Genomic DNA, 25,102 nt, shown 5'->3' on the forward strand with positions numbered 1-25,102 from the left:
TGGTAGTAGCATTTTTCTGTGAATGTGTTGGAGTATATTACGTATCCAAGTTTTTAATTGGGAGGTTTGTTTGCATTGGTGTAATAACTCATGTGTGCATGAGTAGCGTGAAAATGAAGCTGGTGTTGTGCAAGTGAGATAATGCCCTTACAGTAATCTGTATAGATTTCTTTATTAAATATATATAATTTTTTACATTTCAGGAGTGTTGAGGCCAGTCTGAATAAAACATGGTGATCTAACTAAGGAACAATTCTCCCCAACTTTCACGAGTTCCAAGCTCAACATTCCTTGTTGATCAATCATGCTCACCCACAAATGCATACTTGCAAAAAAAAAGGGTTTCGTTGGAGCCACCTCCCACATGTACAGTGTGAAATAAAGCATTCACTTGCAATAGACAAAAAAGTACAGGGTCCTGTAAGTGATACGGGAATGTCAATTGGACAGCTTGAAATAGGGAGAGACAATCATTCATATAAGCTCTAATGCTTCATGCAGTGGCAGCTCTAAAACATAAGTTACATGACCAGAGTTGGGCATGCGCACAACATGTCTGCATCATTCTCGCCCATCGTTAAATTGGCGGGTACCAGCGTAGCACCCAGAGAGTGTTACAGCCTAGAAGCTAATCTAGTTGCATGCCCCCGTGACGTGAAACTGCTCATCAACAGTCACTATCAAAACAAATGCCATTAACAGTTCCTTTATCTTTGCACTTGGACGAACGCTACACTATGCAAAGATGCCGTTTAGCATGACCTGAATACTTGGGAGCCGTTCGGAACAAACCAACACCACAATCTCCCTTGTTCTATTGATACCACAACCTCTTACAATTGCAGTACAGACTGCTCACATTCAATAGATTTTTTTGCGTACTAATCAGAGCAATGCGGTGCTTACTACATGCAATGGGCTCATTTTTTTTTTTATTCAAGAAGCAAGGAGTGCTTCACTCTTCTGCAAAATTACAGGGAGATTCCAAGACCAGCTCTTTGTCACCCTCATAGCCCACACTGTATAGTCATGACCAGACTGCCTCGCAGGCGATGCAACTACCTAAAAGTTAACTGGTACAATAAAGCTGCGAAAGAGCGGCAAATATATTATTCTGAATTGTAGGCATGACGAGGAAGAAATTAATAAGACAACAGGGAAAACCTTGTATAGATTGTGGCGACGGTCCGACAATCTCACATAAGACGAAAGCGGAAAGTGCGTTTCCTGCTGAAAATCTGCATAATACAACAGGGATATTGTCATCTCAGAACTTTTTTGCACTGTGCTGATTTGATTAAATCCAGAATTTTCTAGCAGAGTCAAAGGAACAGTATAGGAAACAGAGACAAAATTTAATATATAAAAAAGAAGAGCTCCACTTCAGGCACTGGGTTGTGCACTTAAGAGAAAACGTTCACAAACACTGACCAAGGTAAAAATGTTTACTAATAGTTCAGCTGCCACACGACAGCCCTGTTTACAATGAACATCGGTAAACATTTTTCACATTGGTCGGTGTCCATCAATGTTTCTTTCGACCAAAGAAGATTTCATCAGACCCTCGGCTTCGTTGTGCACTTTACATGAACCTTTTTGCATAAGGCTTTCGATGCAACTACACACTCTTATGTACACGCTGTGTAAGCAACAAAACTTTTATACAGCAACAACAAAACTTTGCAAAGCACAACGAAATAAAGAAAGGGTCCTGCACTCAAGAAAAGAAAAAATGTTTGTTGCAGTGGCTAGGTGGAAAAGTGAAAAAAAAGATGGGAAAAAAATTGTATGTTCGCTCTTTTCACCGTTTCACAGACTGAGTGGAAAGAGAAAATCTCGGACGGCCGAAAAATAAGGTGCGAATGAGTTCCAGCAATGGCAAACAGGGAGGGGGGGGGGGGGGATGCGAGTGCAGCATTTTTGTCTAGCAGTCCTTTACATGTGGCACACTTTAGTCAGTAGTAGTCCACATATGGCATCGTCTTCTGCAAGTGGGCCCCCCGCCATGCAGAAGAGCGGCACACAACCCAAGCTCAACTGATGGCCACCTTGCCGCGTGGTGCCAGAGCGGCTTTCTGGCCCTTGGAAAGTCGCCGGTGGTAGCTCTGAGCCATCGAGTTGACGATGGAGAGCACGAAGTAGATGATCATGCCCAAGACCAGCTTCTCGAAGAGCCAAGCGAGCAGTGAACCCTCCTGCAGCAACAAAGACAGTGTCGGTAAGAAAGCATTAAAGGGGCACTAAAGAGAACAACAAATTTTTCGCATACAGTATTAGTGAAGTACCATTTCACAATCCCGGAAACGCCACTCTAGCTGCAAGATGACGCTTGGTAAGTGAGAAAACGTGTGAAAAGAAAATGTGGATGGACACGGCACCTTGAGATTCTCGCACCAAACACTATTACCGTAATTACTCGAATCTAACGCGCACCTTTTTTCCGGTTAAGCGAGTTCATAAATCGCATGCGCGTTAGAATCGAGTACGAACAAAAAAATTACGGTCAATCTATTGCCATCGCAAATCCAAAATGGCCGCCCCCTACGTGCGTCGGCATGGTGCGTCGGCTATTTCTGCCTATGTGTTTCCCATGTGCGGCACTTCGTACGTGTGCTGAGGAGTTCGTCATCTAGTAGTGCATTAGCATCGACGACGTGGAAGGGCCGACTCCAAAAACTCGAGTGCACCACGATGCCGCTTTTAAAAGAAAAGTCATCGCGTGTGCAGAAACGGACGGAAATCGGGCCGCATCGCGGTCCTTCTCGAAACATGCGTGCGGGACCGGCGGAAACAAAAGCAGAAGATTGTCGACAGCAAAGATTCACGCAAAGGCTTCAGTGAACCACAGCAGGGTCGGTTTCCGTAAATTGAAAAGCTGCTCCGCGAGTATGTGCTTGAGGAGCGAGAGGCACAGCGGCCCATGACGACAGAACTGCTCCAAGTGTGGGCTATGCAATTAGTCTTAGAAAAAAGTCTAATGCGGAGCCTGTTTAAAGCGAGCAGGTGCTGGCTAATTAACTATATGAAGAGGAAAGGATCTTCCCTCCGAAGGGGAACATGCATATGCGAAAACTTTTGCGGTGAAGTACGATGAAAAGCTTTACAGTTTTCAGAGGTTCGTCCTAAACTTGCGGCGCAACAACGGCTACCTGCTTGGGCAAATCTGGAATGCCGATCAGACGCCTCTTTACTTCGACATGCCTGGCACCACAACTGTCGAGAAGAAGGGGGCGAAGCAAGTTCGCGTGCTGACATCAGTCCACGGTAAAACTACAGTGACGACAATGCTCTTTTACACGTCAGATGGGCACAAGCTTCGCCCGTACCTCATAATTAAATGGAAGACAATCCCGAAAGGAATCGTTTTTTCGAGTGGGGTGATCGTGCGGGCCAGCAAAAAAAAAAAAAAAAAAAAAAAAAAAAAAAATGGGTGCGCATTGCAATCGATGTCTTACGGTTTTTTTTTTTTTCGCGGTGGAAATCGGGTGCGCGTTACAATCGAGGGCGCGGTAGAATCGAGTAAATACGGTACATCACAGATTTTGAAAGGGTTCACTGGGTCCTACGTAGCTTCTAATTAACAAAAATGGAAGTACATTGTCACCTGTGGGTGCCGAAAACCCTAGCATACGAAGCTTCAGAAAAATTTCATCGAGGCAATGTTGTGAAAATGCCAAAAATACATTCTGAAATCTTTGATGTCATGCGCGGAGATTTCAGCATGAAAGTTAAAAATCAAACATTAACCTCAGTTTTCTCCACTAAGAAAGAACCTATGATAGTGAAACATGTGGGGTTTGAGTCCTCGGAGTGCAGTTTATCGATCTAAACCGAGTCATCATTTCTCTCTTTACCGTTCCTAGCGAGGGCTACATTAGCATCATCAGCCCGACAACAGCCACTGTATGGCAGAGACCTCTACCATGTTTCTCTAATTAATACGGTCTTGTGCTCGCTACAGCCATGTCATTTGGTAAATTTCTAAAATCTTGTCTGCTGCTTTCCCTTTGCTCTCTTGCATTCACATGGAATCGAGTCAGTAATGTTTAGTGACCAGCAGTTATATGGGTTTCTTGCTATGTGCTCTGCCTATGCTTACTTCTCAATTCCAACTACAATGTCCTTAAAGCGGTGCTGACACCATTTTTAAAAGGTGGCTTTGCACAGCCATGCAAATCTCCTGTAAAAATAAACAGCTCTGGGAAAGTTTGAAGTTCAGCAAATTCCAGTAAGTTATTTTATTTTGATATTAAAGCCAAGCACCAAGCAGACTGGCTAGCTGTGATGACATGAGATACCGTAACTTCCAAAATGGCCACCAGTACATCGGCAACAAAACTATGAAGCAGACCGGCCATGGAGTCATCGCGACATCTCGCGCGCGCACACATGGTGAGAAGCTCATACCATGTTGCGACGTCGGGGTACAGTAGGTACCAAAATTAGCTTTAAAACCACGCTGCAATACCTTCTAGCTGCGTATTTTCTAGGCTTCTCATTTGACACGAAAAGAACGACAACTGAAAGTTTCTATGTTGGTACCCTTTTAGCATATGCTTGTTCCCTGACCCACCCTGCTTTCTTGTCTCTTTGCATTACACCTATAACCCTGGATCCTGCAAAAAAACGCTGAGCCAAGAATTAGGTAAACAAATATAAGAAGAAACAGCGTCCCCTCGGCACCTTGTAGGTTGACTGACTTAGAACTAGAGCTGTGTGAATAGCAAAATTTTGGGTGCAAAAAGATTTGGAATCTTGAGAGTGCGAGTGCGCATCGAATCCAATATTTTTCAAATATACCTCCAGGAAAAAAGAAAGGTGGAGGATTCTTGGGCCCATTCTTAAAGATAGCAACATGGAAGTGTTTCTTTTGGCTAGGTTTATGAAGTGCTGACAGGTTGGTGTATCGTAGCTATCTTATAAAAAATGATGCAATGCAGAGGCCAAATTGTATTTCTGTACATGATCTGGTGTAAGTAGCCTTCCCGATAACACTTTACACACGAATGGCAAATATATAGACATGAATGGCAGACATGCTATTTCCTCAGCCTCTCCTCCTCTTTCAATTTCAACTTTTGTGGAATCCCAACCAATGTGGTGGACAAGGGTGGGCTCCCATCACATCCAGAATTCCAAATATGGCTTATGTCAATATATATATATATATATATATATATATATATATATATATATATATATATATATATATATATATATATATATATATATATCAACATTTGAAATTTTGAATGCTAAATATGTGGCATTCGACAATTTTTCAGACTTCCTGCTCAATTTTCAGGTCCAAAACAGCATTATTGAGTGCCCACCTCTGCCACATCTATCATCTCCACTTTGGAACCAGCATTTTATTGATTAATTTAAACTAACGACTGTAGCAGAGGCTGAAAGGCAGCTTTGCCACAATACGAGAGTGTGATGGGGTGAAGCTAATAGAAACTCTAAAGGGGTCACTGCCAATTTGAGGATGGTAATTTGTCTTTGGGAAGTTCGAATAATCTTGAATAGCAATATTTGAGTGCAAATCAAATTGAATAGCAAACCCTCTTCGAAAAATATTCGAAATTTCAATTACTCGCACACCCCTACTTAAAACATTCCGCTTGTGTAACCGGCGAACATGGTAGTCCAGGGCAGTTATGCGACAAGCGAATAAGTTTGCTTTCAACTGTGGCATCAATGTGATAACGTAGCCTTGATATTTTTTTATCATGAACAAAAATACTATTCACAGAGAAGATGCATCACCAAATTCATGATTCATTTCACAAACTCCATTTTGAAGACTGTTTAATGATGATTGTCAATGCACTGCATAAAAAACGATGCCTGTTGGCATGTGTTGCGCTAATGTGAAAGCGAATGACATTTTACCGGTATCTTGTTTTTAGCTTCAAGAACTGAAAATATAAAAAGCTATCATATAGGTTTAATTCCTATTCAATGTGGACAATTTCATTAGTGAGAGGTCAATCTCATTGTGTGGTGAACTACCACAGCGCAAAATGAAGCGTACATGAGATCTTATTGTGACGAGGAAGAAAAAAGAAATGGGAATGCTGCTCACCTGAGCCACATGGGAGCCCACTTTTCGATGCAGCTTGGCCTTTTGCTTGGCCAGGAATTCCTTGAATGGGGCTTGAAGGTAGCGACCCACATAGGGGATGTATCTGCGATGATATATACAAAATACTTCTACTATAACAATGCAACAAAGCCTCAAAGGCTCATTTATTCTCGGCAAACAAGCCAATCTCAAACTAAAAGAATGTACAAGAAAATGCTTCCTAACCTCGATATAATGAAGTTAGGAAAATTGGCAATTTTTGTTTCGTTATCTTGGAACTGTTGAATCAAACGTTTGAAGCGAAGTATTAAGCTCCACAAGAACTTTCAGTTGACCACCTCAGTCTTCCTCTGTAGTGGCACCGAAACTTTTTTGCATTTAATATCTCAGCTAAACACACTTCTTCATGACGACTGTCAAAATACAGTAGAACTCCTATTATACAACTCTGAGGGTATCGCGCACAACTGTTGTGTAATATGGATGTCGTACAACCACCACACTAATATTGGCGACAACGCTCAGTCTTTCGCAAAGCCTGAAAATACTCCTTAGCACAAACCTACACTTCACCAAGAAAGGCGCATCTTTGTTTTCACCTGGAAGAAAAAAAATAGTCTGACACACATCATCTTTCCAACAAGACAATTCTGTGGGAATTGAGGCTAGCCTGTCGCCACTGCGCAGGCCTTTCGGCCCATTTCAGCCATCCTCATGTCCTAACATGACTCATCCCTCCTCCGCAGTCTGTCGGTGCTGGGAGTGACGTTGACCCCTCTCACCAGGTAGCGAATGCAGACTGTGGCCCTGCGCTAGAGTTTCCCGGGACATTTCATGAGCGCACGGCGGGAGTCGGAGAGATTCTCTCCGAACAGCGAAGGGTGAGCACACCTTTTCTTTGCGTCCGTCGCTCCCTTTGTTCATGAAACTCGCTTCGATTCACGAACAGTGCTTTGTGCCCTCGGTGAATGCTTACCTTTCGTTGCCCTTCCCGAGTGCTAGGCCGAAGAGCAGTGAGGTGCGTTTGTGAGGTCTTACTATGCCAAGCCATGCCTCTTGAATCCAACGTGAACGGCGTTTGCCCTAGCTCAAAGATCGGGCCCCGTGGTCACTGATAGTGAGAGCGCGCAGCATGGTCGCAAGAGCCCGTTCCCCTCAGCGGCATGTCACCGTGAACCCTTTTGCCCACAAAGACCTGCTCGCGGCATCTTTGTGTTGTACTTTCCCTCGTGACGTGGATAAGCCTCTTTTGATTTCCTGCTGCCTTTGTAACATGCACTGTACTGCGCTTTTGGTGTTGCCGCAGGCAATGAAGTGTTGAGACTTGTTTGAGAGCAGTACTGTGTACTTGCCGCGCTGCGCTTGGCGCCTTGGCTGTTCAAACACGCGCTTGCAGCGGCATTAGTCACGCGAGGCGACGATGAACGCGGCCCTGCGGCTGGCTAAGACCAAACTCGCTAGTGGCCGTGCTCCTGCAGAATACGTGTATGCAACAAGTCTGAAAATTCTTTTTTACGATGCCCCGGTGCATGTGCCCTTCCCCTAGCGGAAAAGTCACGAAATGTCTCTTCTAGACTTGCGCAAATATTCAAGCACTCGAATATTCTAAAGAATAGAAGTTATTATAAATTTCAAAGCATTCAAAATGAACTAATCAGTGTACATTAATCTACATGTAACCCTCTGTAAAAATGGCTTCACTGCATGGACGGGAGCTTTACCAATACACCTATCCAGAAAAAAATCCATACTGCCGTGCAGCACGGCTTTAAGGTTAAATTGAACGTATGACCCTCGCATCGATTCAATTTTTAGGTTGAGAAGCCTGTTAAATTGGCTTACATGTTCCAAGTATAGCCAATGTTAAGACATAGCATATTTTACGGGTTATCACTTGCATTCTACTGAAGGCTTTAGTTCCGTAGGTTAAAATTCGGCCATCAATCGAGCTGCAAAATTTAGAATTCACTTTTTGCACACTAAGACACAATGAAGAACTTTTTACATTGCATTAGGATAAACGTCAACTTGTATAGACAATTGTGATACAAAGTCAAGCACACTACCTTGATACAGTGCCAGTAATGCTTCTGCATGCAACTCAAACAATCAACACGACCCATTGATCAAAGTAGACTTCAGTAAACAGAACTCCCCTAAATAAGACTCATGCTTAATTGGAATAATTGCCACCAACAAAATTAGTTAACGAAATGCGTTGTTATGGTCTTTTCAGGTTTTGTTTGACGAGAGTCTACTGTAATATGAATATAACTGTTATGGCTTTAGGTCACGAAACCATAACACAATTATGAGTGATGCCATAATCAAGGGCTTCAGGAACTTTAACCCCCAGAGATGCCTTAACATGCACCTAGATCTAACATACATGCCTCTAGCATATCGCCTACATCAAAATGCCACCCCCGTGACCAGGATTCGAACCTGTGACTTTCGGACCAGCATTCAAGTCTATTGATAAAAGTGATCAATAGAGAATATCCACTACCACTGTTACCTTGGAAACTCGACTAGTGCCTTATGCAGCCAATGAGCTTGTATTCTTGAAATCCTGCTTATCTAAACTTTTTTTTTGTATTTTTATAGTATCGAGTCGATGAGGTCCTATTGTATAATACATAGCGCAGACAGGTCAGAGGCAATAATAGCTAACCTGAGCATTTTGAGCAAGAGTTCAACGTGGTTCTCGTTGAAGGCAATGATGACAAAAAGCTTCTGGATGTGCATTTTGATGACAGCCTTGCCAATCAAGGTGGCCCCAAAGAAGGTCCAGAAGGGAACCAGGAAGTGTCCACAAGTTATGCCGGCCAGGTCAAACAGCGGATTGGGGATCTGCAGTACATACAAAAAGGAAGTGCCAAGGTGTAGCCTAAACACCCGTAAAAGAATGAACAAAAGAGAGCGTAAGCCAAGTCAGCCCCATGAGATGCTGTCAAAGGCCCAGCAGTAATTGGTGATGAATCATGCCACTGTAAGCAAAGAATTACCAGTATATGGAAATGACACTCATACTCCAGAATCAGCAAGTTATTTATTAGATACCTGCAGAAATTCAGAGCTTCACTGACAGTTCTTTCAGTTGTTTATTCTAATTAAGAATTCCAAGAAAATTACAACAGCACAATTTCTCACACATCATTTTTTGCAGAGAAGTGTGATATGCACAAGTTGATTTACTACTTTGATGGCAGGCAAGATATGGCTTCTTGCTCCTACGAGATAGAACCGATCCTCCACCAGCCTTAATCAAAGCAGGTGGGTCCTACCTGAACATGCACGAAAGTGACATTGAACAAACATAATAGAGCAATATCACACAAACAAGCGTAATCAATGGTACACATCGCAAATGAAATGGGGCTTGCCGGGTTTATGTAACGGCACAAACATTTACCAATACCAAGCAAAGCACAAACCGAGGCACAGGCCAGGATACCCAAGAAGCCAACTCTCTCCACTAGTTTTTCCACGGCCAGCTTTGCCTTGTCCAGAACAGACTGCAATTGAACATTCAAGGTGAGGGCCAGTTCGCAGCAGAATCACGTCAATACACAAAAAACCCAAACACCGATTGCTTACCAGGTCTTTAGTCTTCTCTTTCTCCATGAGTTCCTCCAACTCTTCGAGATCCTCGAGGTCTTCATTGCCAGACAACCTCGCTTGAAAATAAAATTATTTGTCTCCTTTAGTATTTTTGCGCAGGCATGGTGCTAATGGGCACTGAAGTCTGCACAATATACTCACCGGCTCTTGCCATGAAATATGGTGGCAGTTCTCCCAATGCAGTGCCTGCTCCCTGCAGAAATCAATTCACTCTTGATCTGTTTATCTTCCCTAGGCTACATTAAAAAAGCCTGAATTCACCCTTCACCTTTTTTTTTTTAATTCCTTTTCTTTGTCACTTTCCGTCTCTCTCTCTAAACTTGTTTTCAAAAAATTAGCTCACTTTAAATTACTTGCTTAATTTACCTTTACAAAGTGGTTAGAAAATGCACATTAACAGACAATATAAAGGTAAGGTTTTATATTTTTATGATTGAGACTTTATTTAACCTGCTTAGGTGGGCTGTGATACTTCTTCAAAGAAGCATGCTCCCAAGTTTGATTATCCTGGTTTGTTTGCATGTGCTTCGTTATTTTCAGCTTTTTTTTTTTTTTTTCGACAGATGTTCCTCTTTTGTACACTTCTCTAATGGACATTTAATTAGCATTCACAGTGTACCTACACCCCTGCCAGACCTATCTGACGTCCAATGCATACTACAAAACAAATTCTCGTTGCGACACAAAGGTATCTCTAGCTCGTAATTCCAAACATGTCGAATACAGTAATTCCGCAATGTGGACCAATTGTCCTTAGTACTTTCTATCGTTAAGAGAACAAAAAAGTACCATCACTTTGAGCACTTGCAGCTACTACTACTAATGACAAGAGACTATCAGAAGACAGCAAGATGCTTTGTTCGGGGAGCTTCTGGCAAGGTAGAGTAGTGGGAAAGAAACGAGATAGAAGTGAATTTCTATAAAACTGGTAAAATATGCAGAAATTTTGTTTGACTCGTCTGTTAACTTCGTGCTTCTGGTGACAACATCAGTGACATCAACCGACGAGTTAGGTTAGACTACACGAGGCTTCAATGCAATCAGTCATGCGCCCCACTATTCCTCGCTGTGCTGCCATGTTGCTTTAGTGTTGCATCCTTCGGTTTGAAATTTGCAGTGCGTTATCGCTCGTACCTCCAATGCATAACTTAGTGATTCACTGAAATATGAAAAGGAACCATGCACGCATTTTACTCACCCACATAAATGCTTCTAGTCTCACTTTGCTCATCACTTTCAAGATGCCGACATGGGCACCAGGACTAGACTCCTCAGGGCAGATTATCCTGAAAGCACAATTGCAAAATACTCCGTAATCGTTTGCATTGGGGCTGACATAGGAAATCCAGTCACGCCCATTACACATTCATATTAAACGTTGACATTGCATAAATATGTTTAGCACGCACTACAATTACTACTTGGACACATGGTACACTGTAGCTCATAATATTAACAACTGTTGCAACCATAGTGCCAATGATGTGATGTGTACTTACTCATCAGGGTAAGGAGGTTCGGGAAAATCCACAGTGCCACACTCGTGAGCTGCTAATGTTACTCCGGCTATGTAAGGACCCTGAAGGAATTCAAACAATAGGTTATACAATGTGAACCACTATTAGGTTGTAACAATAAAACGACAACCACATGCATAAAAATTCATGACATGATTACATTATAGCATAAATGCCCATGCCCTAAGATAATACAGCTGAGATCTGATTTAACAAAGATGATCTAACTTGTATCATCTAGTTAAATCATGAAATTTGTAAAATCAGGAAAAGAATTTTTCAGTTCTTAAATATCTGTAGCAGTAACCCAGCGACACAGGAAAGCTACCTCACAAAACCTGTGCGTATGAAAGTCACAAGGGTGGCCCAGACGTAAACATTGCCATAATTGTGCAATGCCGAACAGGTAGACGGTAACGTTAAGCTGTGACAGGCTGCCGACAAACGAAGATAAGGAAACGATAGGGGTGACTGTGCGAGCAGACCAACAAGCGAAAAATGTTGCGAGAGGATGTGATCAATGTTATCAGTCACATAAACCAAGGAATAACGAAGGCAATCATCATTGTGTTGCTGGGAAGCATTTCTAGAGAGGGACAACAAAACGCCACTGCCCCAAGCACCATCTGTAAGATAAGGGAGCTACCAACTGTTCAGTCTGTCCGATGTTTTTTGCCTGGGCCTAGACTTAGCCTTGTCAAAATATAAAACTACTGTCGTGACTAAGGTGGCTACACGTTTCAAATCCACAGCGTTAGAGCATGCACTCAAAGAAAAACCTGTCTGCGTCAAATTAGAAAGGAACTGCCCCAGTTGTGTTCATTCATTTCAGGAAAAAAAACTCAGGTTAGGAGCCAAGTTAGTTTAATTCACTTGAGGGGATGGCAAAATTAAGCTCTATGTGTACCTGCTGAAGAATGGACATTTCTTCATCGAATCAAGAACGTTGCAAAATTGGGCTCTAACAGATCAAGTTTTTTTCAACTGTAATAAATTCATGTCCGTGCTGACAAATAAAGCAAAATCAACCATGCAGAAGGTTGAAAAGAAACCATAACCTTTCATGTGCTTGTTGACTTTAATGACATTGTTGACTTTAATGAAAAGACAGTCAACAATGCTACATCAAGATGACACAGCGAAATGCTATACACTTTTGCTAAGCACTCCATACAGACTAAATTTGTACAGCAAAATGAGTTGTGGCTACTTTGCTGCTAAACAAGATTTTAGCAACCCAACCTGTCTAAGCAATGCAAATACTTAATGAACCATTGTTAGAGTCCACCAATACCACATGGTATACATTGCAAACCAATATAAAACACATTGAGAAAATGTAGTGAAAGGCCTGAAATCTGGTTTTTCAATGAAGGTGGTTCCAAAATACTTCGTTGACCTGAAGTTCTTCAGAAGCTAAATGCCTTAGAAACTAAGAAAATTTGCTTAGCAAATTTACTACTGAACTTGGTATTATTTGGCTACTTCAGTGTAAAGGAGACATATAAACTTGCCACAGTGCAGACTAAGAATATCACATAAAGTGACCGTTGTATGTACTTGATTTCATGAAAATTTCTCTTTGACTCAGAGAACATTAACACTTCTTTACAACTAGCTAAGCACTTTTATGATATATACATTTTGTAAATATTTAGGTTTGCTCTACACAGCATACTGCTCTACACAGCATATTGCTCTACACAGCATATTTGCTCTACACAGCATATTTGCTCTACACAGCATATTTGCTCTACACAGCATATTTGCTCTACACAGCATACTGCTGTATTTGTTGCTTGTGCTTTACAGCGGTTAGTGAGCAAAACACGTTATCCGATATTTATTTTCTACATGTCCCGTTTACTTAGTTTTTAATCATTACATACATATATTCCATACCAATATTGTTGCAACCAAGACAGCAAATGTTTTTAAAAAAGTTTCCATTCATTACTTTCTACCAAGCAAAACAAAATGGACACAATGCACCTACCAGGTATAACAGAAAAGTGTGGAGGCCTGTTCCGAGGCCAACAGAAGAGAGAACACCGAGGCCTACCCAATAGGCACACCAGAGAACTTTCTTCTCTATGAAGGCTATGTACTGCACGGGAAGGAAAAAAATAATTCACAACATGCACACCTCTAACATAAGGACACACTTGATCCTAAGAAAACAAAACAAGGTGCCTTAGAAAGTCTTTTTTAGCACTTAAAATGAAGTTTATTAGCACTATCGCTAAGCGTTGCCATAATGCAATATACAAATGGTGAGTAGTTAATCGCAAAATTAATTGGCAGCAACAGGCATAGCATAGCTGTACTATGGCCAAAAGACTCGCTGTGAGGTGCATAAATTGTAGTAACCTTGCTACTTGAAGCCTAACAGTGCTTTTAAATAACAACAGCAACTTGTAACTTGTGGTATCAACATAAAAGATACGCTCCAAAGAGATGATATATTTATCTGCCTACAGTAAAAATCTGAAACACTGTAAATAAGTATATTCAAAGGAGTAGTAGAAGAAAGAACAAAGCACTGAATGCACTCAGAATCTAAGGATGGTCAAGAGTGGTTACAAATATGGCGTTCCGTCTTTTAGGTTTCATCATTTATTACAAGGCCCAAATTAAAAGGAAAAAGGCTTTTGAGAAATAATATTTTTTTTTGTTAGAGGTGCAGTGAGGAACAGGCTAAAGATTTTTCGTACAATGACACTTCATGTCTAGTCTCACACTCCTTTCTCAGTATGAATGATTGACTGAAGGATGAGTAATGAAAATGATGCATTTCTTTCCCTTTTCACAGCTTTAATATCATTAGTAGACTTGTACAAACACTAACTACCTTTTGATGAGATCCTTCAATGTAGTAGGCAATAGTGCACAGAAGTAATACTAACAATGCAGCCAAGACTTGTTTCCTGTTTCGCCACAGCCTGCATGAAAATCCAATGTTATTTACAACTAGATGCCAAGCAAGACAAAGCACTATGGGAAACACATTATGCATGCACTAAATAATTCTTGCCGTCATATGCATACATAAGTTTTGCACTACATTCTGGCAACCACAGCAAGTTTCATTCTTTGCATCCATCAAGGTATTTTCACTCGTGTACAACGCTGCCAACACTACACTTTTCATCGACTCTCTGACCCTATTGCATAAGAGAGGGAGGGCTCACTTGCCTTGCACCCATGTCAAGGCCGAGCACGAACAGCTCACTGAAGAAATAACGCAACGTCATGACGGGCCTCCGCCAGAGCACCAGGCTCTTTCGGTCGTCACATCCAGCCAGCAGCTCCATGCGAAGGGCCTCCTGTTGCGAGCTGGCCGTAGTGGCCAGGCCTCCATTGGTCACTACACCAAGGGACTCTGAAGTCTTGCGCTGGCGCAACGACAAATCCACCTTGGCAGAATCACTTGCGTCGGCTGCCATCTGGTCTTGGTCCCACTTTTCCAGCCTCTTCACCTGGGAGGGCCCACAAAAGTGCACAATTAACCTTTTATTAATCCGTACTGAAGAATGGGCATAAATATTGCCAATATTACCCCATAATCATGTCAACAGTCGACATGAGGAAGACGAAACCTTTTATCAGACAGAAGCAGAGACATATTCAGTCGTGTTCAGAGCACATGCGCACAGCTCAGCCAAAATAACTGTAGCCCTTATTGTTTTGTTTTTTTGCATCACTTGCATTCTGGCAACATTGTGGAAAAAAGAAAACTACATTATGAACAAAAGGGGGGAGGGATAGATAGAGGGCTCTAATAATAATTGTTCGGTTTTGATGTCCCAAAAACCACCATTAGATTATGAGAGACACTGCAGTGGAGGGCTCCGGAAATTTGGACCACCTGGGGTTCTTTAACGTGCACCTAAATGTAAGCACATGGGCCTCAAGCATTTTACCTCCACCGAAATTGTGGTTAGAATACTATCCCGCGACATGCGGGTCAGGGGCCGAGTGCCTTAGCCCCTAGACCACCGTGGCAGGTTGGACAGAGGGCTCACCCATGTAGTTGGACTCAACATTACGAAACCAACAGACACTGAAGCTAACAAAAGTAGATGGGAGATTTTTTGTAGGTTTTAAACGTAGTGTAGCAATTGCAATGTAACTCGAACTGAATTAAAGTGGGTGCAAAATAGCCCTATCCATTGGTGGATCATAACTCACAAGTTACGAATCATGTGTCGATGCTCTACTACTTCATTAGGTTGTTGTCCCAGAAGACTGATCGGTGGATCTGTTAGGTTCTGCACATGTCACAGTTGTCTATACACAGCTAAATCTTGCTGCGACTAAATCGGTGAAAGTTTACCACCAGTGTTGTCATTCCTTTTGCTGGCCTCCCCTTTGTTAGCGGCCAAGATTTCAAGCAGTAAACAAACTATGCTAGACTCAAACTCTTCTGATGCTCTGCCAATTTATCTACAGTGATAGTTGCTTTCCCATATGCTTTATTAGGCGTTTAAAGTTTGTGTAATCTTCAAAATGTTAGTCAGAACTGCCCGCAGCCATGACAGCGAGCGTGGAACACTTTTTAGCCAGCTGACCAATGAACACTTGCATATTACTTACGGCATCAAATAAAATTTTTTGGAACAAGACCCTCACTATGAATGAGAGAAAAAGAGGGGAGGGTGATTGACCACGAGCTTGTTTCTTTGTCAAACACAACATAATGATACAATGATGTCCCTGGTACCTTCCTTTGCTTCATTGTCTGTTGGTTTCATTAGATCCAATTTTGAGGTACACCATAGTCTGGTACTCTGGATTAGTTTTGGCTTTTCGGGGTTCTTTAATGTGCACCTAAATATCAGTACACAGGTGTTTTGGCATGTTGCCCCCTTGAAATATGGCTGACGTGTCTGTGAGCTTAGCAGTCCGACACGTCGGCTGCTAAATTACAATGGCAAGCATGGACATTTCTACCCAATTTTCCGAGCAAGATGGCGGCCTTCCAAGGCCCCATTTATCTTGAGAAACCTTTCAATTTTCATCCCATTATGTGTTGATTTCCGGGGCTCATTGGGTTTGTCATGATGTATAAATGCTTTTCACAGTAGCTCTTCTGTGAAATCAGTAATCACTAAAGATTACTGTTACCACCAGCACCCACATCTTTCGTGGCAGCACTGCGACATTCGCTGTGGAATCTGTCTATTGCAGACACACTTGTTCTGAAAAACATGGCCATGCCAGAAAAATATTCGCACAAGTGACCACTGGCAGGAACAGTCATTTGCGTCTTTTTGCGGTGACCATACAACGCCTTCCTTTGTCTCATCATAAGACTTAATAGAAAAAAAAAAGGACATCGACCATTAAAAAAATAACAAAAAAGACGTTCAGCTCCCCTGAGTCTTGTACAAACAAGGCTCCCATCAGGGGAGCCAAAATGTCTTTTTCGTACACCTTTTCATGGTCGGTGGTTCTTTTAATTGTGTCATGTTACTTCCAAACCAGGCGGCCTTCCGTCAAAACCTCGACTTTGTAGGACATACTGAATGTAAGGAACCAGAAGAAATAAAACTAAGTAAGCTTTTGCAGCAGAATAAGATAAAAGATATACACAGGTTGCTGTTGGTTCATTTTGGAATAACATGATCAACTCTCATAAATGTGAATGTATGAGAAGTTTTAATAAAGAAAACACTTTGTCCCCCATACCACTTTGTCTCCAATTGCTGCATATTGTTACCCACAACCCAAATGGTGTAAGAATAACTGTTTATTGGGGCTAACCTGTGCCCAAAAAGTAAAGGAAAATGTAGCAGTGTTTCTAACAGGCAATCAGCAAAAAGAATCAATCTCTGAGAAGCCTTCGAGCGGTGCCCCACTTCTTTTTCGTCAAAATCCCGTGCTGAGGAGGCGCGTGCCGTCACGGCCTTTTCTTGTCTCACCATCGGGCCGCTGGTCTCTTGGTGGGCGCATGAACTAGCGCGCGTAGTTTGAATACTGCGTTGGTCTTGCGTCATTATCCCTCTTCCAAGAACGCATCGTCCCGATGCGTAAAAGCAGTGTTGCTGAGATGGTCTGAATGTGTGGTTTTCATTGGAGAAATAGGTATTCCTTATGATTGGGTGTGTAGTTCGATGTTCATTGCCTGTCATAGTATGGCTTCATTCTGACCACATGCACGATTTCTGTGCTCCTTCGGCACCTTGATGAGCTCACGTGCCCTTCCGGTGACACCTCGTAGTTCAAGGAGCTGACGCGATGAAGGACTCGGTAAGGGCCGAAATAGCGGCGCAGAAGCTTTTGGCAGAGGCCAAGCGTCCGCACGGGAGTCCAAATCCAAACTGGATCGCCTGGTGCGTAGTCGACTCCTCTTCGCCGAAGGCTGCAACGGTTTGCATCCACACGTCGTTTCGTCTCCAGTCGCTGCCACGCACGTTGTTGCCGATGAGCCACGGACACCCGATCCTTTTCATGGCGATCCTCATGAAGACGCCGAGGACTGGCCCACGTACCTCTTGTCTCACGTACGGTGCTCCAAGTCAACGTAAATGGACAACATAAAATAAACTTCAAGAGCATTGAAGAGTTTTAAATATTGTGTACCCAAAGTTTGCATACGCAAACCCCTGGGCTTGTAAGGGAACCCAAACCGGTCTACAAAACAACGCTGGCACAAGCAATGCTGGTTGTGGGGTTTTGGGTGTGTAATGGTCCTTTAACACAGTTACCTAAGCACACAATGTTTAGGTAACTTTTAAGAACCTTTTAAGAAGGTTGCCAAGCTTAACGATAATCAACAATTTGATCGACGTTCACTAAAACCAACAGGTCAGTCTGGCACAGAGACATTTTTCATTGCTTAAATGCACGTGCATGCAAGTTGATGATGACATACTGCATTTTTGAAATAAATATACTTCATTAGTGTGCAGGGGACGTTTCAGAAGGAAGATGGAGCAGAGAGATAGTACAGGGCACATTTAACCAAATACTATCCACATCGGTGACTTATGCTATTTAAGGTGATACGTACAATGTGAATGCAGGTAACTAATGCCACTTTTTTAAAGAACATAGCGTAAATAGTTAAGATGCTGTTGGCCAGTAATAAACTAGCAGCTACGGAACGGCCAGCGCCAGCACAACCAGAACGAAACTTCGCAACACACTATGCGCGTGTCTATGCACTAGAGCTACGTATTTTTGTGACACTATGTGCCAGATTTTTTTTTTCCTTGAGGGTAGCAAGAGTACTAAGAAGAGTACTCCGCCGTTACGCATTGGACATCATTTTGCGATACGAATGTGGCCCCAGAGGAAATGATGACGAACTCACACGTGACACAAGGTCATCAATCATGCCACCCATGTACGACGAATGTGCGAGCGTTTGCACGACTATCAATTGTGAAGGTAAGCGCCGCGTGTGACGAAGATGCGAATACCCGATTCATGCGATCACGCCATGTGACGATCGCTGGCGCACAAGGCACACCACACACCAATGTGCGCACGGCCAACGACACTGGCCGGGTGACCGGGTCAATCACCTTCCGCTAGAGCTAAATCTCGTCTGCTCGAACGATGACATTGGAATTTGGTTGAATTTCGCTTCTCATACTTACGAACGGGGAGTTCACCATGGCGGCTTGCGACGCGCAACGCTCCCTCGACGATAGCCACTACTTGCACCGCGAAACAAGCCGCGAAATAAGCGTTCTCTAATTAACCACGCTGCACACACGGACACACGGCTTCAACTAATAAGCCCCAAGCGCGTGACTACACAGCGGCGCAATCGGAGCTTGACTGCGAAGCTCGTCCGAGAACACGAGCGCGCTACCTAGAACAAAAGGGGAAAGTCGGCAACGACATTACCTCGAGTCAGCGTGCCAGCCTTACAGTTCCCCAAATTGAGAAAGCCTCAGAGTTGCGCCACATAACGATGAGAGTCAATCGCACGAGTGAACATTTCAGTAACTGCACAGAACTTTTTTTTCTAAGGCGACGTGGCAGACGACTTTTCTTTCCTGGCGGTGAAAGCTAAAGATTCCCTAAGCGCGGTTTCGCAGTCAGCAGGAAAATCCCACAACAATGAAGCGAGTGCGTGTGAAAACAAAAGTAAGGTAGCGACAGCCAGATGAGAAGAAGAAGAAGAAGAGTGCATTAACAGACAGCGACTCACACAGTGCATTCACAAGTCCATTTGATGGTGGTGAAATCGGGCACGTAGCTCTCCTGCAAGACCCCGAGCGGCTCCGAAGACTACAGCTGTTTCTACGAAAAGAACGAAACTATCGCAGCAGGTGCATTCATTTCTCCCATCCGTTCTTTCCTCTTTTACATCGTTAAGTGGGAACACGTGATTGGACTGTTCTTTATTCTACAACGGAAGTTGGGAGTGCAACGCGTGCGTATCCGAGCGTGCCGGTGCGTAACGTCCGCCGTTTATCCGTCGTCAAGGCAGCCAGCGGCGTCCCTTGCTCGTCGATACGACTGGCCAGTTGAAAAGGCTGGCGATTTCGGATGTCGTTTTCGCTGGATCAGCAGTTGATAGAACACGCGACGTATAGCAATTATACAGCAGGGAATAAATCCGAAACCATTTGGCGCCGAGAACGACTACCTATTGAAACGTAGCTAGCAGAGAAAGTGCCTATGATTCGACGGTTCTCTGTTTCAAATTTCACAGATTAAATTATTCAAGAGCTCTTTCTCTCGAGATAGCAACTGCTGAAGTGGTTTAGTTGCACTCCACAACCGCAGCTCCGTGATAACCTCTTCTCGGTACCCCTTTCGCTGAATACAGAGTTCATTTATCGGCCTTTAGAGTGCGCGAATGCCTTGCTTCATTTGATTTGTGTTTCTTGTACTCTGTGTCCTCTTCACGCTGTACCAAACCCCATAACCATCTTATGAAAGAGGCGCCCCAAGTACGGCTGCTGTGCTAGCCTACATCATATGTCTAAAGAAATAGCGTAGGGGCAAAACGTGTAAATTCATCACACCGGAAGGTGTGCAAAAACCATGCAGCTAGGTAACACTGCCATATGCTCTAAGGTGATGGAGTCGTATATCCAATTCAGTTGGACGGCCAATTACTTCAGGGGAAAGCAGGCAATCATGCGTTACGGTGTTTCTGGCAGCGCTGCAACATGCCACTGACCATGTCTGATTTCTTGCCCGTTGATTTTATGCCTCGGTATTTCAGTTCTTGGCGGAGGGCATCCTTAGTGAGAGACTTGTATTCCCGACGAATGGGAGCCCGTTTGTTTTTCGGGCCCATCCCCAAAGAAGCTAGACACTGCAGCACTGGCGGCTGAACGAGGCTTGGAAACGAACTTCTGTGTTCATTCTCTTCCCATTAAAGTTTTCAAACGCGAAAGAATGGCGACATCAAGCAGCGTTTAGGAGCACAGAACATCCTGAAAAAGCAAAAACGTACGACTTTGCTTCTCTGCATAGCACATTTCCTACCTGCCGGTGCCCATGACCGATGCTACCGGTGAATGAGAGAGCCCTTGTCTAACTACACTAACAATAGGAGTGTGCAAATTTCACACTAGAATTAACCCAAAATAAAAATAACGGTTTAACTTTGGAATTAAAGTTTATAGTCTCATCGGCTAATGAAGTCAACAAATACTACATTAGTTTCGCTATCTCTGGCAGCCGCGAGTTCTTAACAAGCAGCAACTCTGGGCATGTGGTAGGTGTTTTGTGGAGAAGCATTTTGCAGCGTTATGTCCTGCCGGTGACCGGTTTCGTCTGTGCCGTTCAAAGGGTCGGTTTTCGATTGTTTAGGCAATTAGAGCGTGCAAGCATGTATTCCTTGGCAAGAGCAACACCTTGCAGAACTCTCCTGCGCAGCGTCGTGTCAACGAGTACTCGTTGCTCGCGGCAGAGGTCTACTACTCCCATCAACACAGTGATTATGTTTGTACCTCAACAAGAAGCATGGGTGGTCGAGAGGATGGGAAAGTTCTCGCGAATACTGGAGCCCGGTTTGAACTTGCTGCTTCCCGTAATAGACCGCGTACGCTACGTGCAGTCGCTCAAGGAAATAGCCATCGACATCCCGCAGCAGTCTGCCATAACGCTAGACAACGTGACGCTCAACATCGACGGCGTTCTCTACCTGAAAGTGGTGGACCCGTATCGGGCGAGCTACGGCGTCGAGGACCCCGAATTCGCCATAACGCAGCTCGCACAGACGACGATGCGCTCCGAGCTCGGCAAGATAGCGCTCGACAGCGTCTTCAAGGAGCGGGAGTCTCTCAACATTGCCATTGTGGATGCCATCAACAAGGCGAGTGGTGCGTGGGGGATCGTGTGTCTGCGCTACGAGATCCGCGACATACGCCTGCCACAGCGGGTTCACGAAGCGATGCAGATGCAAGTCGAAGCTGAGCGGAAGAAGAGGGCGGCCGTCCTCGAGTCCGAAGGAATAAGAGAAGCAGATATCAACGTGGCCGAAGGCAAGCGCCGTGCGCGCATCCTCGCCTCGGAAGCCGAGAAGATGGAGCTCATTAACAAGGCGCAGGGTGAGGCTAACGCTACGCTGGCCAAAGCTGAGGCCAAGGCCAAGGCCCTTAGCAGAATAGCCAGCTCCTTAGGACAACCAGTCGGTGGCAATGCCGCGTCGTTCATGGTGGCCGAGCAGTACGTGCAAGCCTTCAAGAGTCTCGCCAAGGAAGGCAACACCATCATCCTTCCGGCCAACACGGGGGACGTCACTTCGTCAGTAGTCCAGGCCATGGCCATCTACAAGAACCTCGCCCACCCCGTAAAAACAACGCAGATAGAGGACACAGACCACTCCGCGGCCAGCTTGGCGGAGTATATGAGTGACGACGAAGACAGGAAAGATTTCACTGACGCACCACAACGTCAGACATAAATACGTGCATTAAATATTGTTGTTTCCTTTCTGGAATCAGTGTTGGAGCCTAAGTTGGCGTTAGAATTCGTTTAAACACCTGTGTCCACAGCAGGAGTAGACTGACAAAGATTTCCGATGATAATCTGTGGACACACATGCGCAGTGCAAACAGTGGTTGCACGTACGTTTGTTGGCACATAGTTAAATATCGTTACGCGAGCATGTCATCTTGGTTATTTTGCGCATTAAACTTATAATTTATGTCAATAAAACTTGCCGCACGAAGCAAGGTTGATGCATCGTTTTGTATTCTGCATATCGACAGCGACAGTATGAAAGGCACTGTGCTGCACATTTTTGTGTCGGAGCTTTTGAGAGCGCTTCACTTTTTTTCTCCAAGTATGCTTTGCCAACTAGTGATGTGCTTTAGGATAGATATGTAGGCTATTGGCAAGTTGATGCAGTTATCTCTGTTCTGTGCCCGCAGAAAATTGGGACGGATGCAGTATAGTTCAGCAAATTGAATGGTTTGCAAATTTGTCCTGTCACTATGCTTTCCCAATCAGTTTCCTGGGCAGCATACACATGACACAGAACAGTTTACTGCAAATTTGTTTATACTGCCTTTAATTACTCATTTCTTTATTATTGTGCATTTTCTAAATGATACAATATCGATTGCTCTTCACATGGAACATAATGCAGGATTGGTAAAGGGCGCACATTATCGAAACATCACAGTTCTGGAGAGTTAACAGGTGTGCTTTATGTGCTTCTTCATAACGCAGCCGTTGTGCTAAGGCGCTAATGTGTATTGCTGTAAACTAGGCGCTAAAACTTCTTTGTTATCATTCACGTTCTTTTCAACCTGAACCCACAGACCTTTACTTGTATTAGCATAGTGATGTTCTGCATGATTCTGCATGTACAGCTGAGGCTTTAAGACATGATTCTGCATGTACAGCTGAACCCTAGACATTATAGACATTAACCCTATAACTGTCCGGTTTTCCAAGAAATGCTACACCTTGTGCCAGGTGTCTTTCTTAGCATGTTGCATGGAATTTTCGTGTTAGCACAGTAGTTCACTAAAATGTTCTTCAGAGCGTGTGAAATTATTAATCGAAACTTATATCATCAAGTAAAAAAATTAACTCATTTCAAGCAAATTAGGAATAATTAAGTTAGCAAATAATTAGTCACTGATTAAGATGAAGTCTTCAGTGTGTCGTTCTAGTGCAGCATTCTTCAAAATTGGGGACCACACAAAGGGGCACCTGGCTGTTCGAACATAAATAGGCAGCTAGAACATGCTATGGCTCAGCTGGCGAGACCCTGAAGAAAAGAAGCAATTCAACATGGCTGTAGAAAAATGTGCCATCTGTTATTGAAATTTTTTTCGGCAATTTATGTTTGTTTATTTGTGATCTTGATAGACGGTGGGACATGGCCGAAATAATTTTTTTACAACGGTTCTCCAGTAAGTGGCAGGGAGAGACTACTTGAGCTAGTGGTGTAGCCCGAGTTATCTCGGGCTTGACACTGAAAATTTTAAATGTCCCGGGCTTGAAACTGAAAATTTTAAATGTTTGAAGTTGTGTTTACTCTATAGAAATCTCATGAATACAGAGAATCTCTGAGCAAGCGTGAAGCTTGGTAAATGCCTATATTTTATGAGTCGAGGGTAATAATGAAGTCTAGTCTGTTTGGTGGAAAATCGGTAAAAATTTTGAAAGACACTGACCAAGGTGAAAATATATTTAGTTTGACTTTGAAGTGAATGAAACCTAACTGAAGAGCTTGTTGTTACTTAATGTCTTGACAAGGACTCACACTTTCAACCACGACGACGAAAACCTCATTCTGTTTTACAACTGCACCTTACATCATGTGTTAAACTGTATATAACTCCATGGTCTTTGTTGTCAACAAAAATGCCACGTGGGAGCCAAAATGTTGGAAATATATTGCTATGCGCCAGTGAAATCGTGCCAAAATGTATGAGGAGGAGGATGACAGAAGATATACTGGCACGAGCTGATCGTATAGAGTGCTGCTTGCCTAATTGGAGGAAAATACAGCTGTCTTTCCTGTAACAATATCTTCACCTTGGTCAGCATTTTTCAAAGTTTTTACCACGGTGTTTAATTTGACATTAACAGAATACCAATCAAAACTTTTGCCTCCAATGTTATCAGCGCTACGAAAATCTTTGACGCTGAAATTGGTTCACACAATCTAATTTTCGTACAAAAGCTAGCGGAAAGTTATGAATTTGATGCATTTTTTCACAAACTTCCACATCTAGCAGCCACATCACGAAGTAGTAGAGGTAACACTTAACTCGTGGGGAACAGGCGTGTCACCCATGCCAGCCATTGCCTGCATTCTTTCAACCCAATCTGCTTCCAATGCAGTCTGTAGAACCTGTACAATCAGCAACAAAAATCCTACAAAGCAATGATTGATACTGCTTATTATTAAATGGCACTATTAACCCAACTGTGGCGGGTGAAGGAGAGTGGGAAGAGTGAAGAAAATGCACATACATGCACACTCGCATTGCACACTTAGCAGTTCACTACAGCTTAATGTGCTGACGCAATAACACACAACAATTTCACATAATGCTTTGGCCCTAGTCATTTGCAGCTTGACTGCGGGAGGTGCTTCCCATAGATAGACTAGCATATGAAATGTGGTTGGTGGCTTGCAGTATTTTGTGACAATGTTACTGTCCTGTTTATATGCGCAGTTCTGTCAACACTTCAGCTGCTCTACAGTCAAAGCTTGTTACTAAAGATGTAAATGTTTCATTTCTGTCTTTACATTAAAAATACTGTTTGGCTCGGTAGGAGTACTGCATATTGTAAAATTCACAACCATTTTACATTTATTGCAACTTGAGCGTAACAAGAGGAGAGCGAATTCTCGTTGTTTTAGAGCATTTTTCTCTTAAGGCACCATAAAATGATGCAGCTAAAAACTAGCAGCAAATTGTGTGTT

General features: G+C 43.3%; 2 protein-coding genes across 5 annotated transcripts; one reads left to right on the forward strand and one right to left on the reverse strand.

Moving 5' to 3' along the window:
- Positions 1-1,644: 1,644 nt before the first annotated feature.
- Positions 1,645-20,636, reverse strand: Tango5 (Transport and Golgi organization 5). 4 transcript variants are annotated; one of them, XM_037432835.2, is made up of 12 exons: positions 20,381-20,636; positions 14,428-14,711; positions 14,084-14,174; positions 13,229-13,339; positions 11,215-11,294; positions 10,914-11,001; positions 9,857-9,908; positions 9,692-9,771; positions 9,529-9,609; positions 8,766-8,944; positions 6,092-6,194; positions 1,645-2,195 (listed from the first exon to the last, which is right to left on the reverse strand). In XM_037432835.2, exons 1-12 carry the CDS (start codon positions 20,498-20,500, stop codon positions 2,034-2,036), a joined length of 1,431 nt encoding a protein of 476 aa, XP_037288732.2. In that variant the 5' UTR covers positions 20,501-20,636; the 3' UTR covers positions 1,645-2,033. The 4 variants fall into 4 exon arrangements, with proteins under 4 accessions (XP_037288732.2, XP_037288739.2, XP_037288745.2 ...); XM_037432842.2 differs by lacking the exon at positions 20,381-20,636 and adding an exon at positions 19,400-19,543; XM_037432848.2 differs by lacking the exon at positions 20,381-20,636 and adding an exon at positions 19,093-19,229.
- Positions 20,637-20,905: 269 nt separating this feature from the next.
- Positions 20,906-22,381, forward strand: Stoml2 (stomatin like 2). The gene has a single exon (XM_037432827.2). The coding sequence runs from the start codon at positions 21,038-21,040 to the stop codon at positions 22,112-22,114; it is 1,077 nt and encodes a 358-aa protein (XP_037288724.2). The 5' UTR covers positions 20,906-21,037; the 3' UTR covers positions 22,115-22,381.
- Positions 22,382-25,102: the final 2,721 nt, after the last annotated feature.

This window comes from Rhipicephalus microplus, chromosome 3, assembly GCF_043290135.1.
Source record: "Rhipicephalus microplus isolate Deutch F79 chromosome 3, USDA_Rmic, whole genome shotgun sequence".
In the NCBI taxonomy this organism is placed as follows: domain Eukaryota; kingdom Metazoa; phylum Arthropoda; class Arachnida; order Ixodida; family Ixodidae; genus Rhipicephalus; species Rhipicephalus microplus.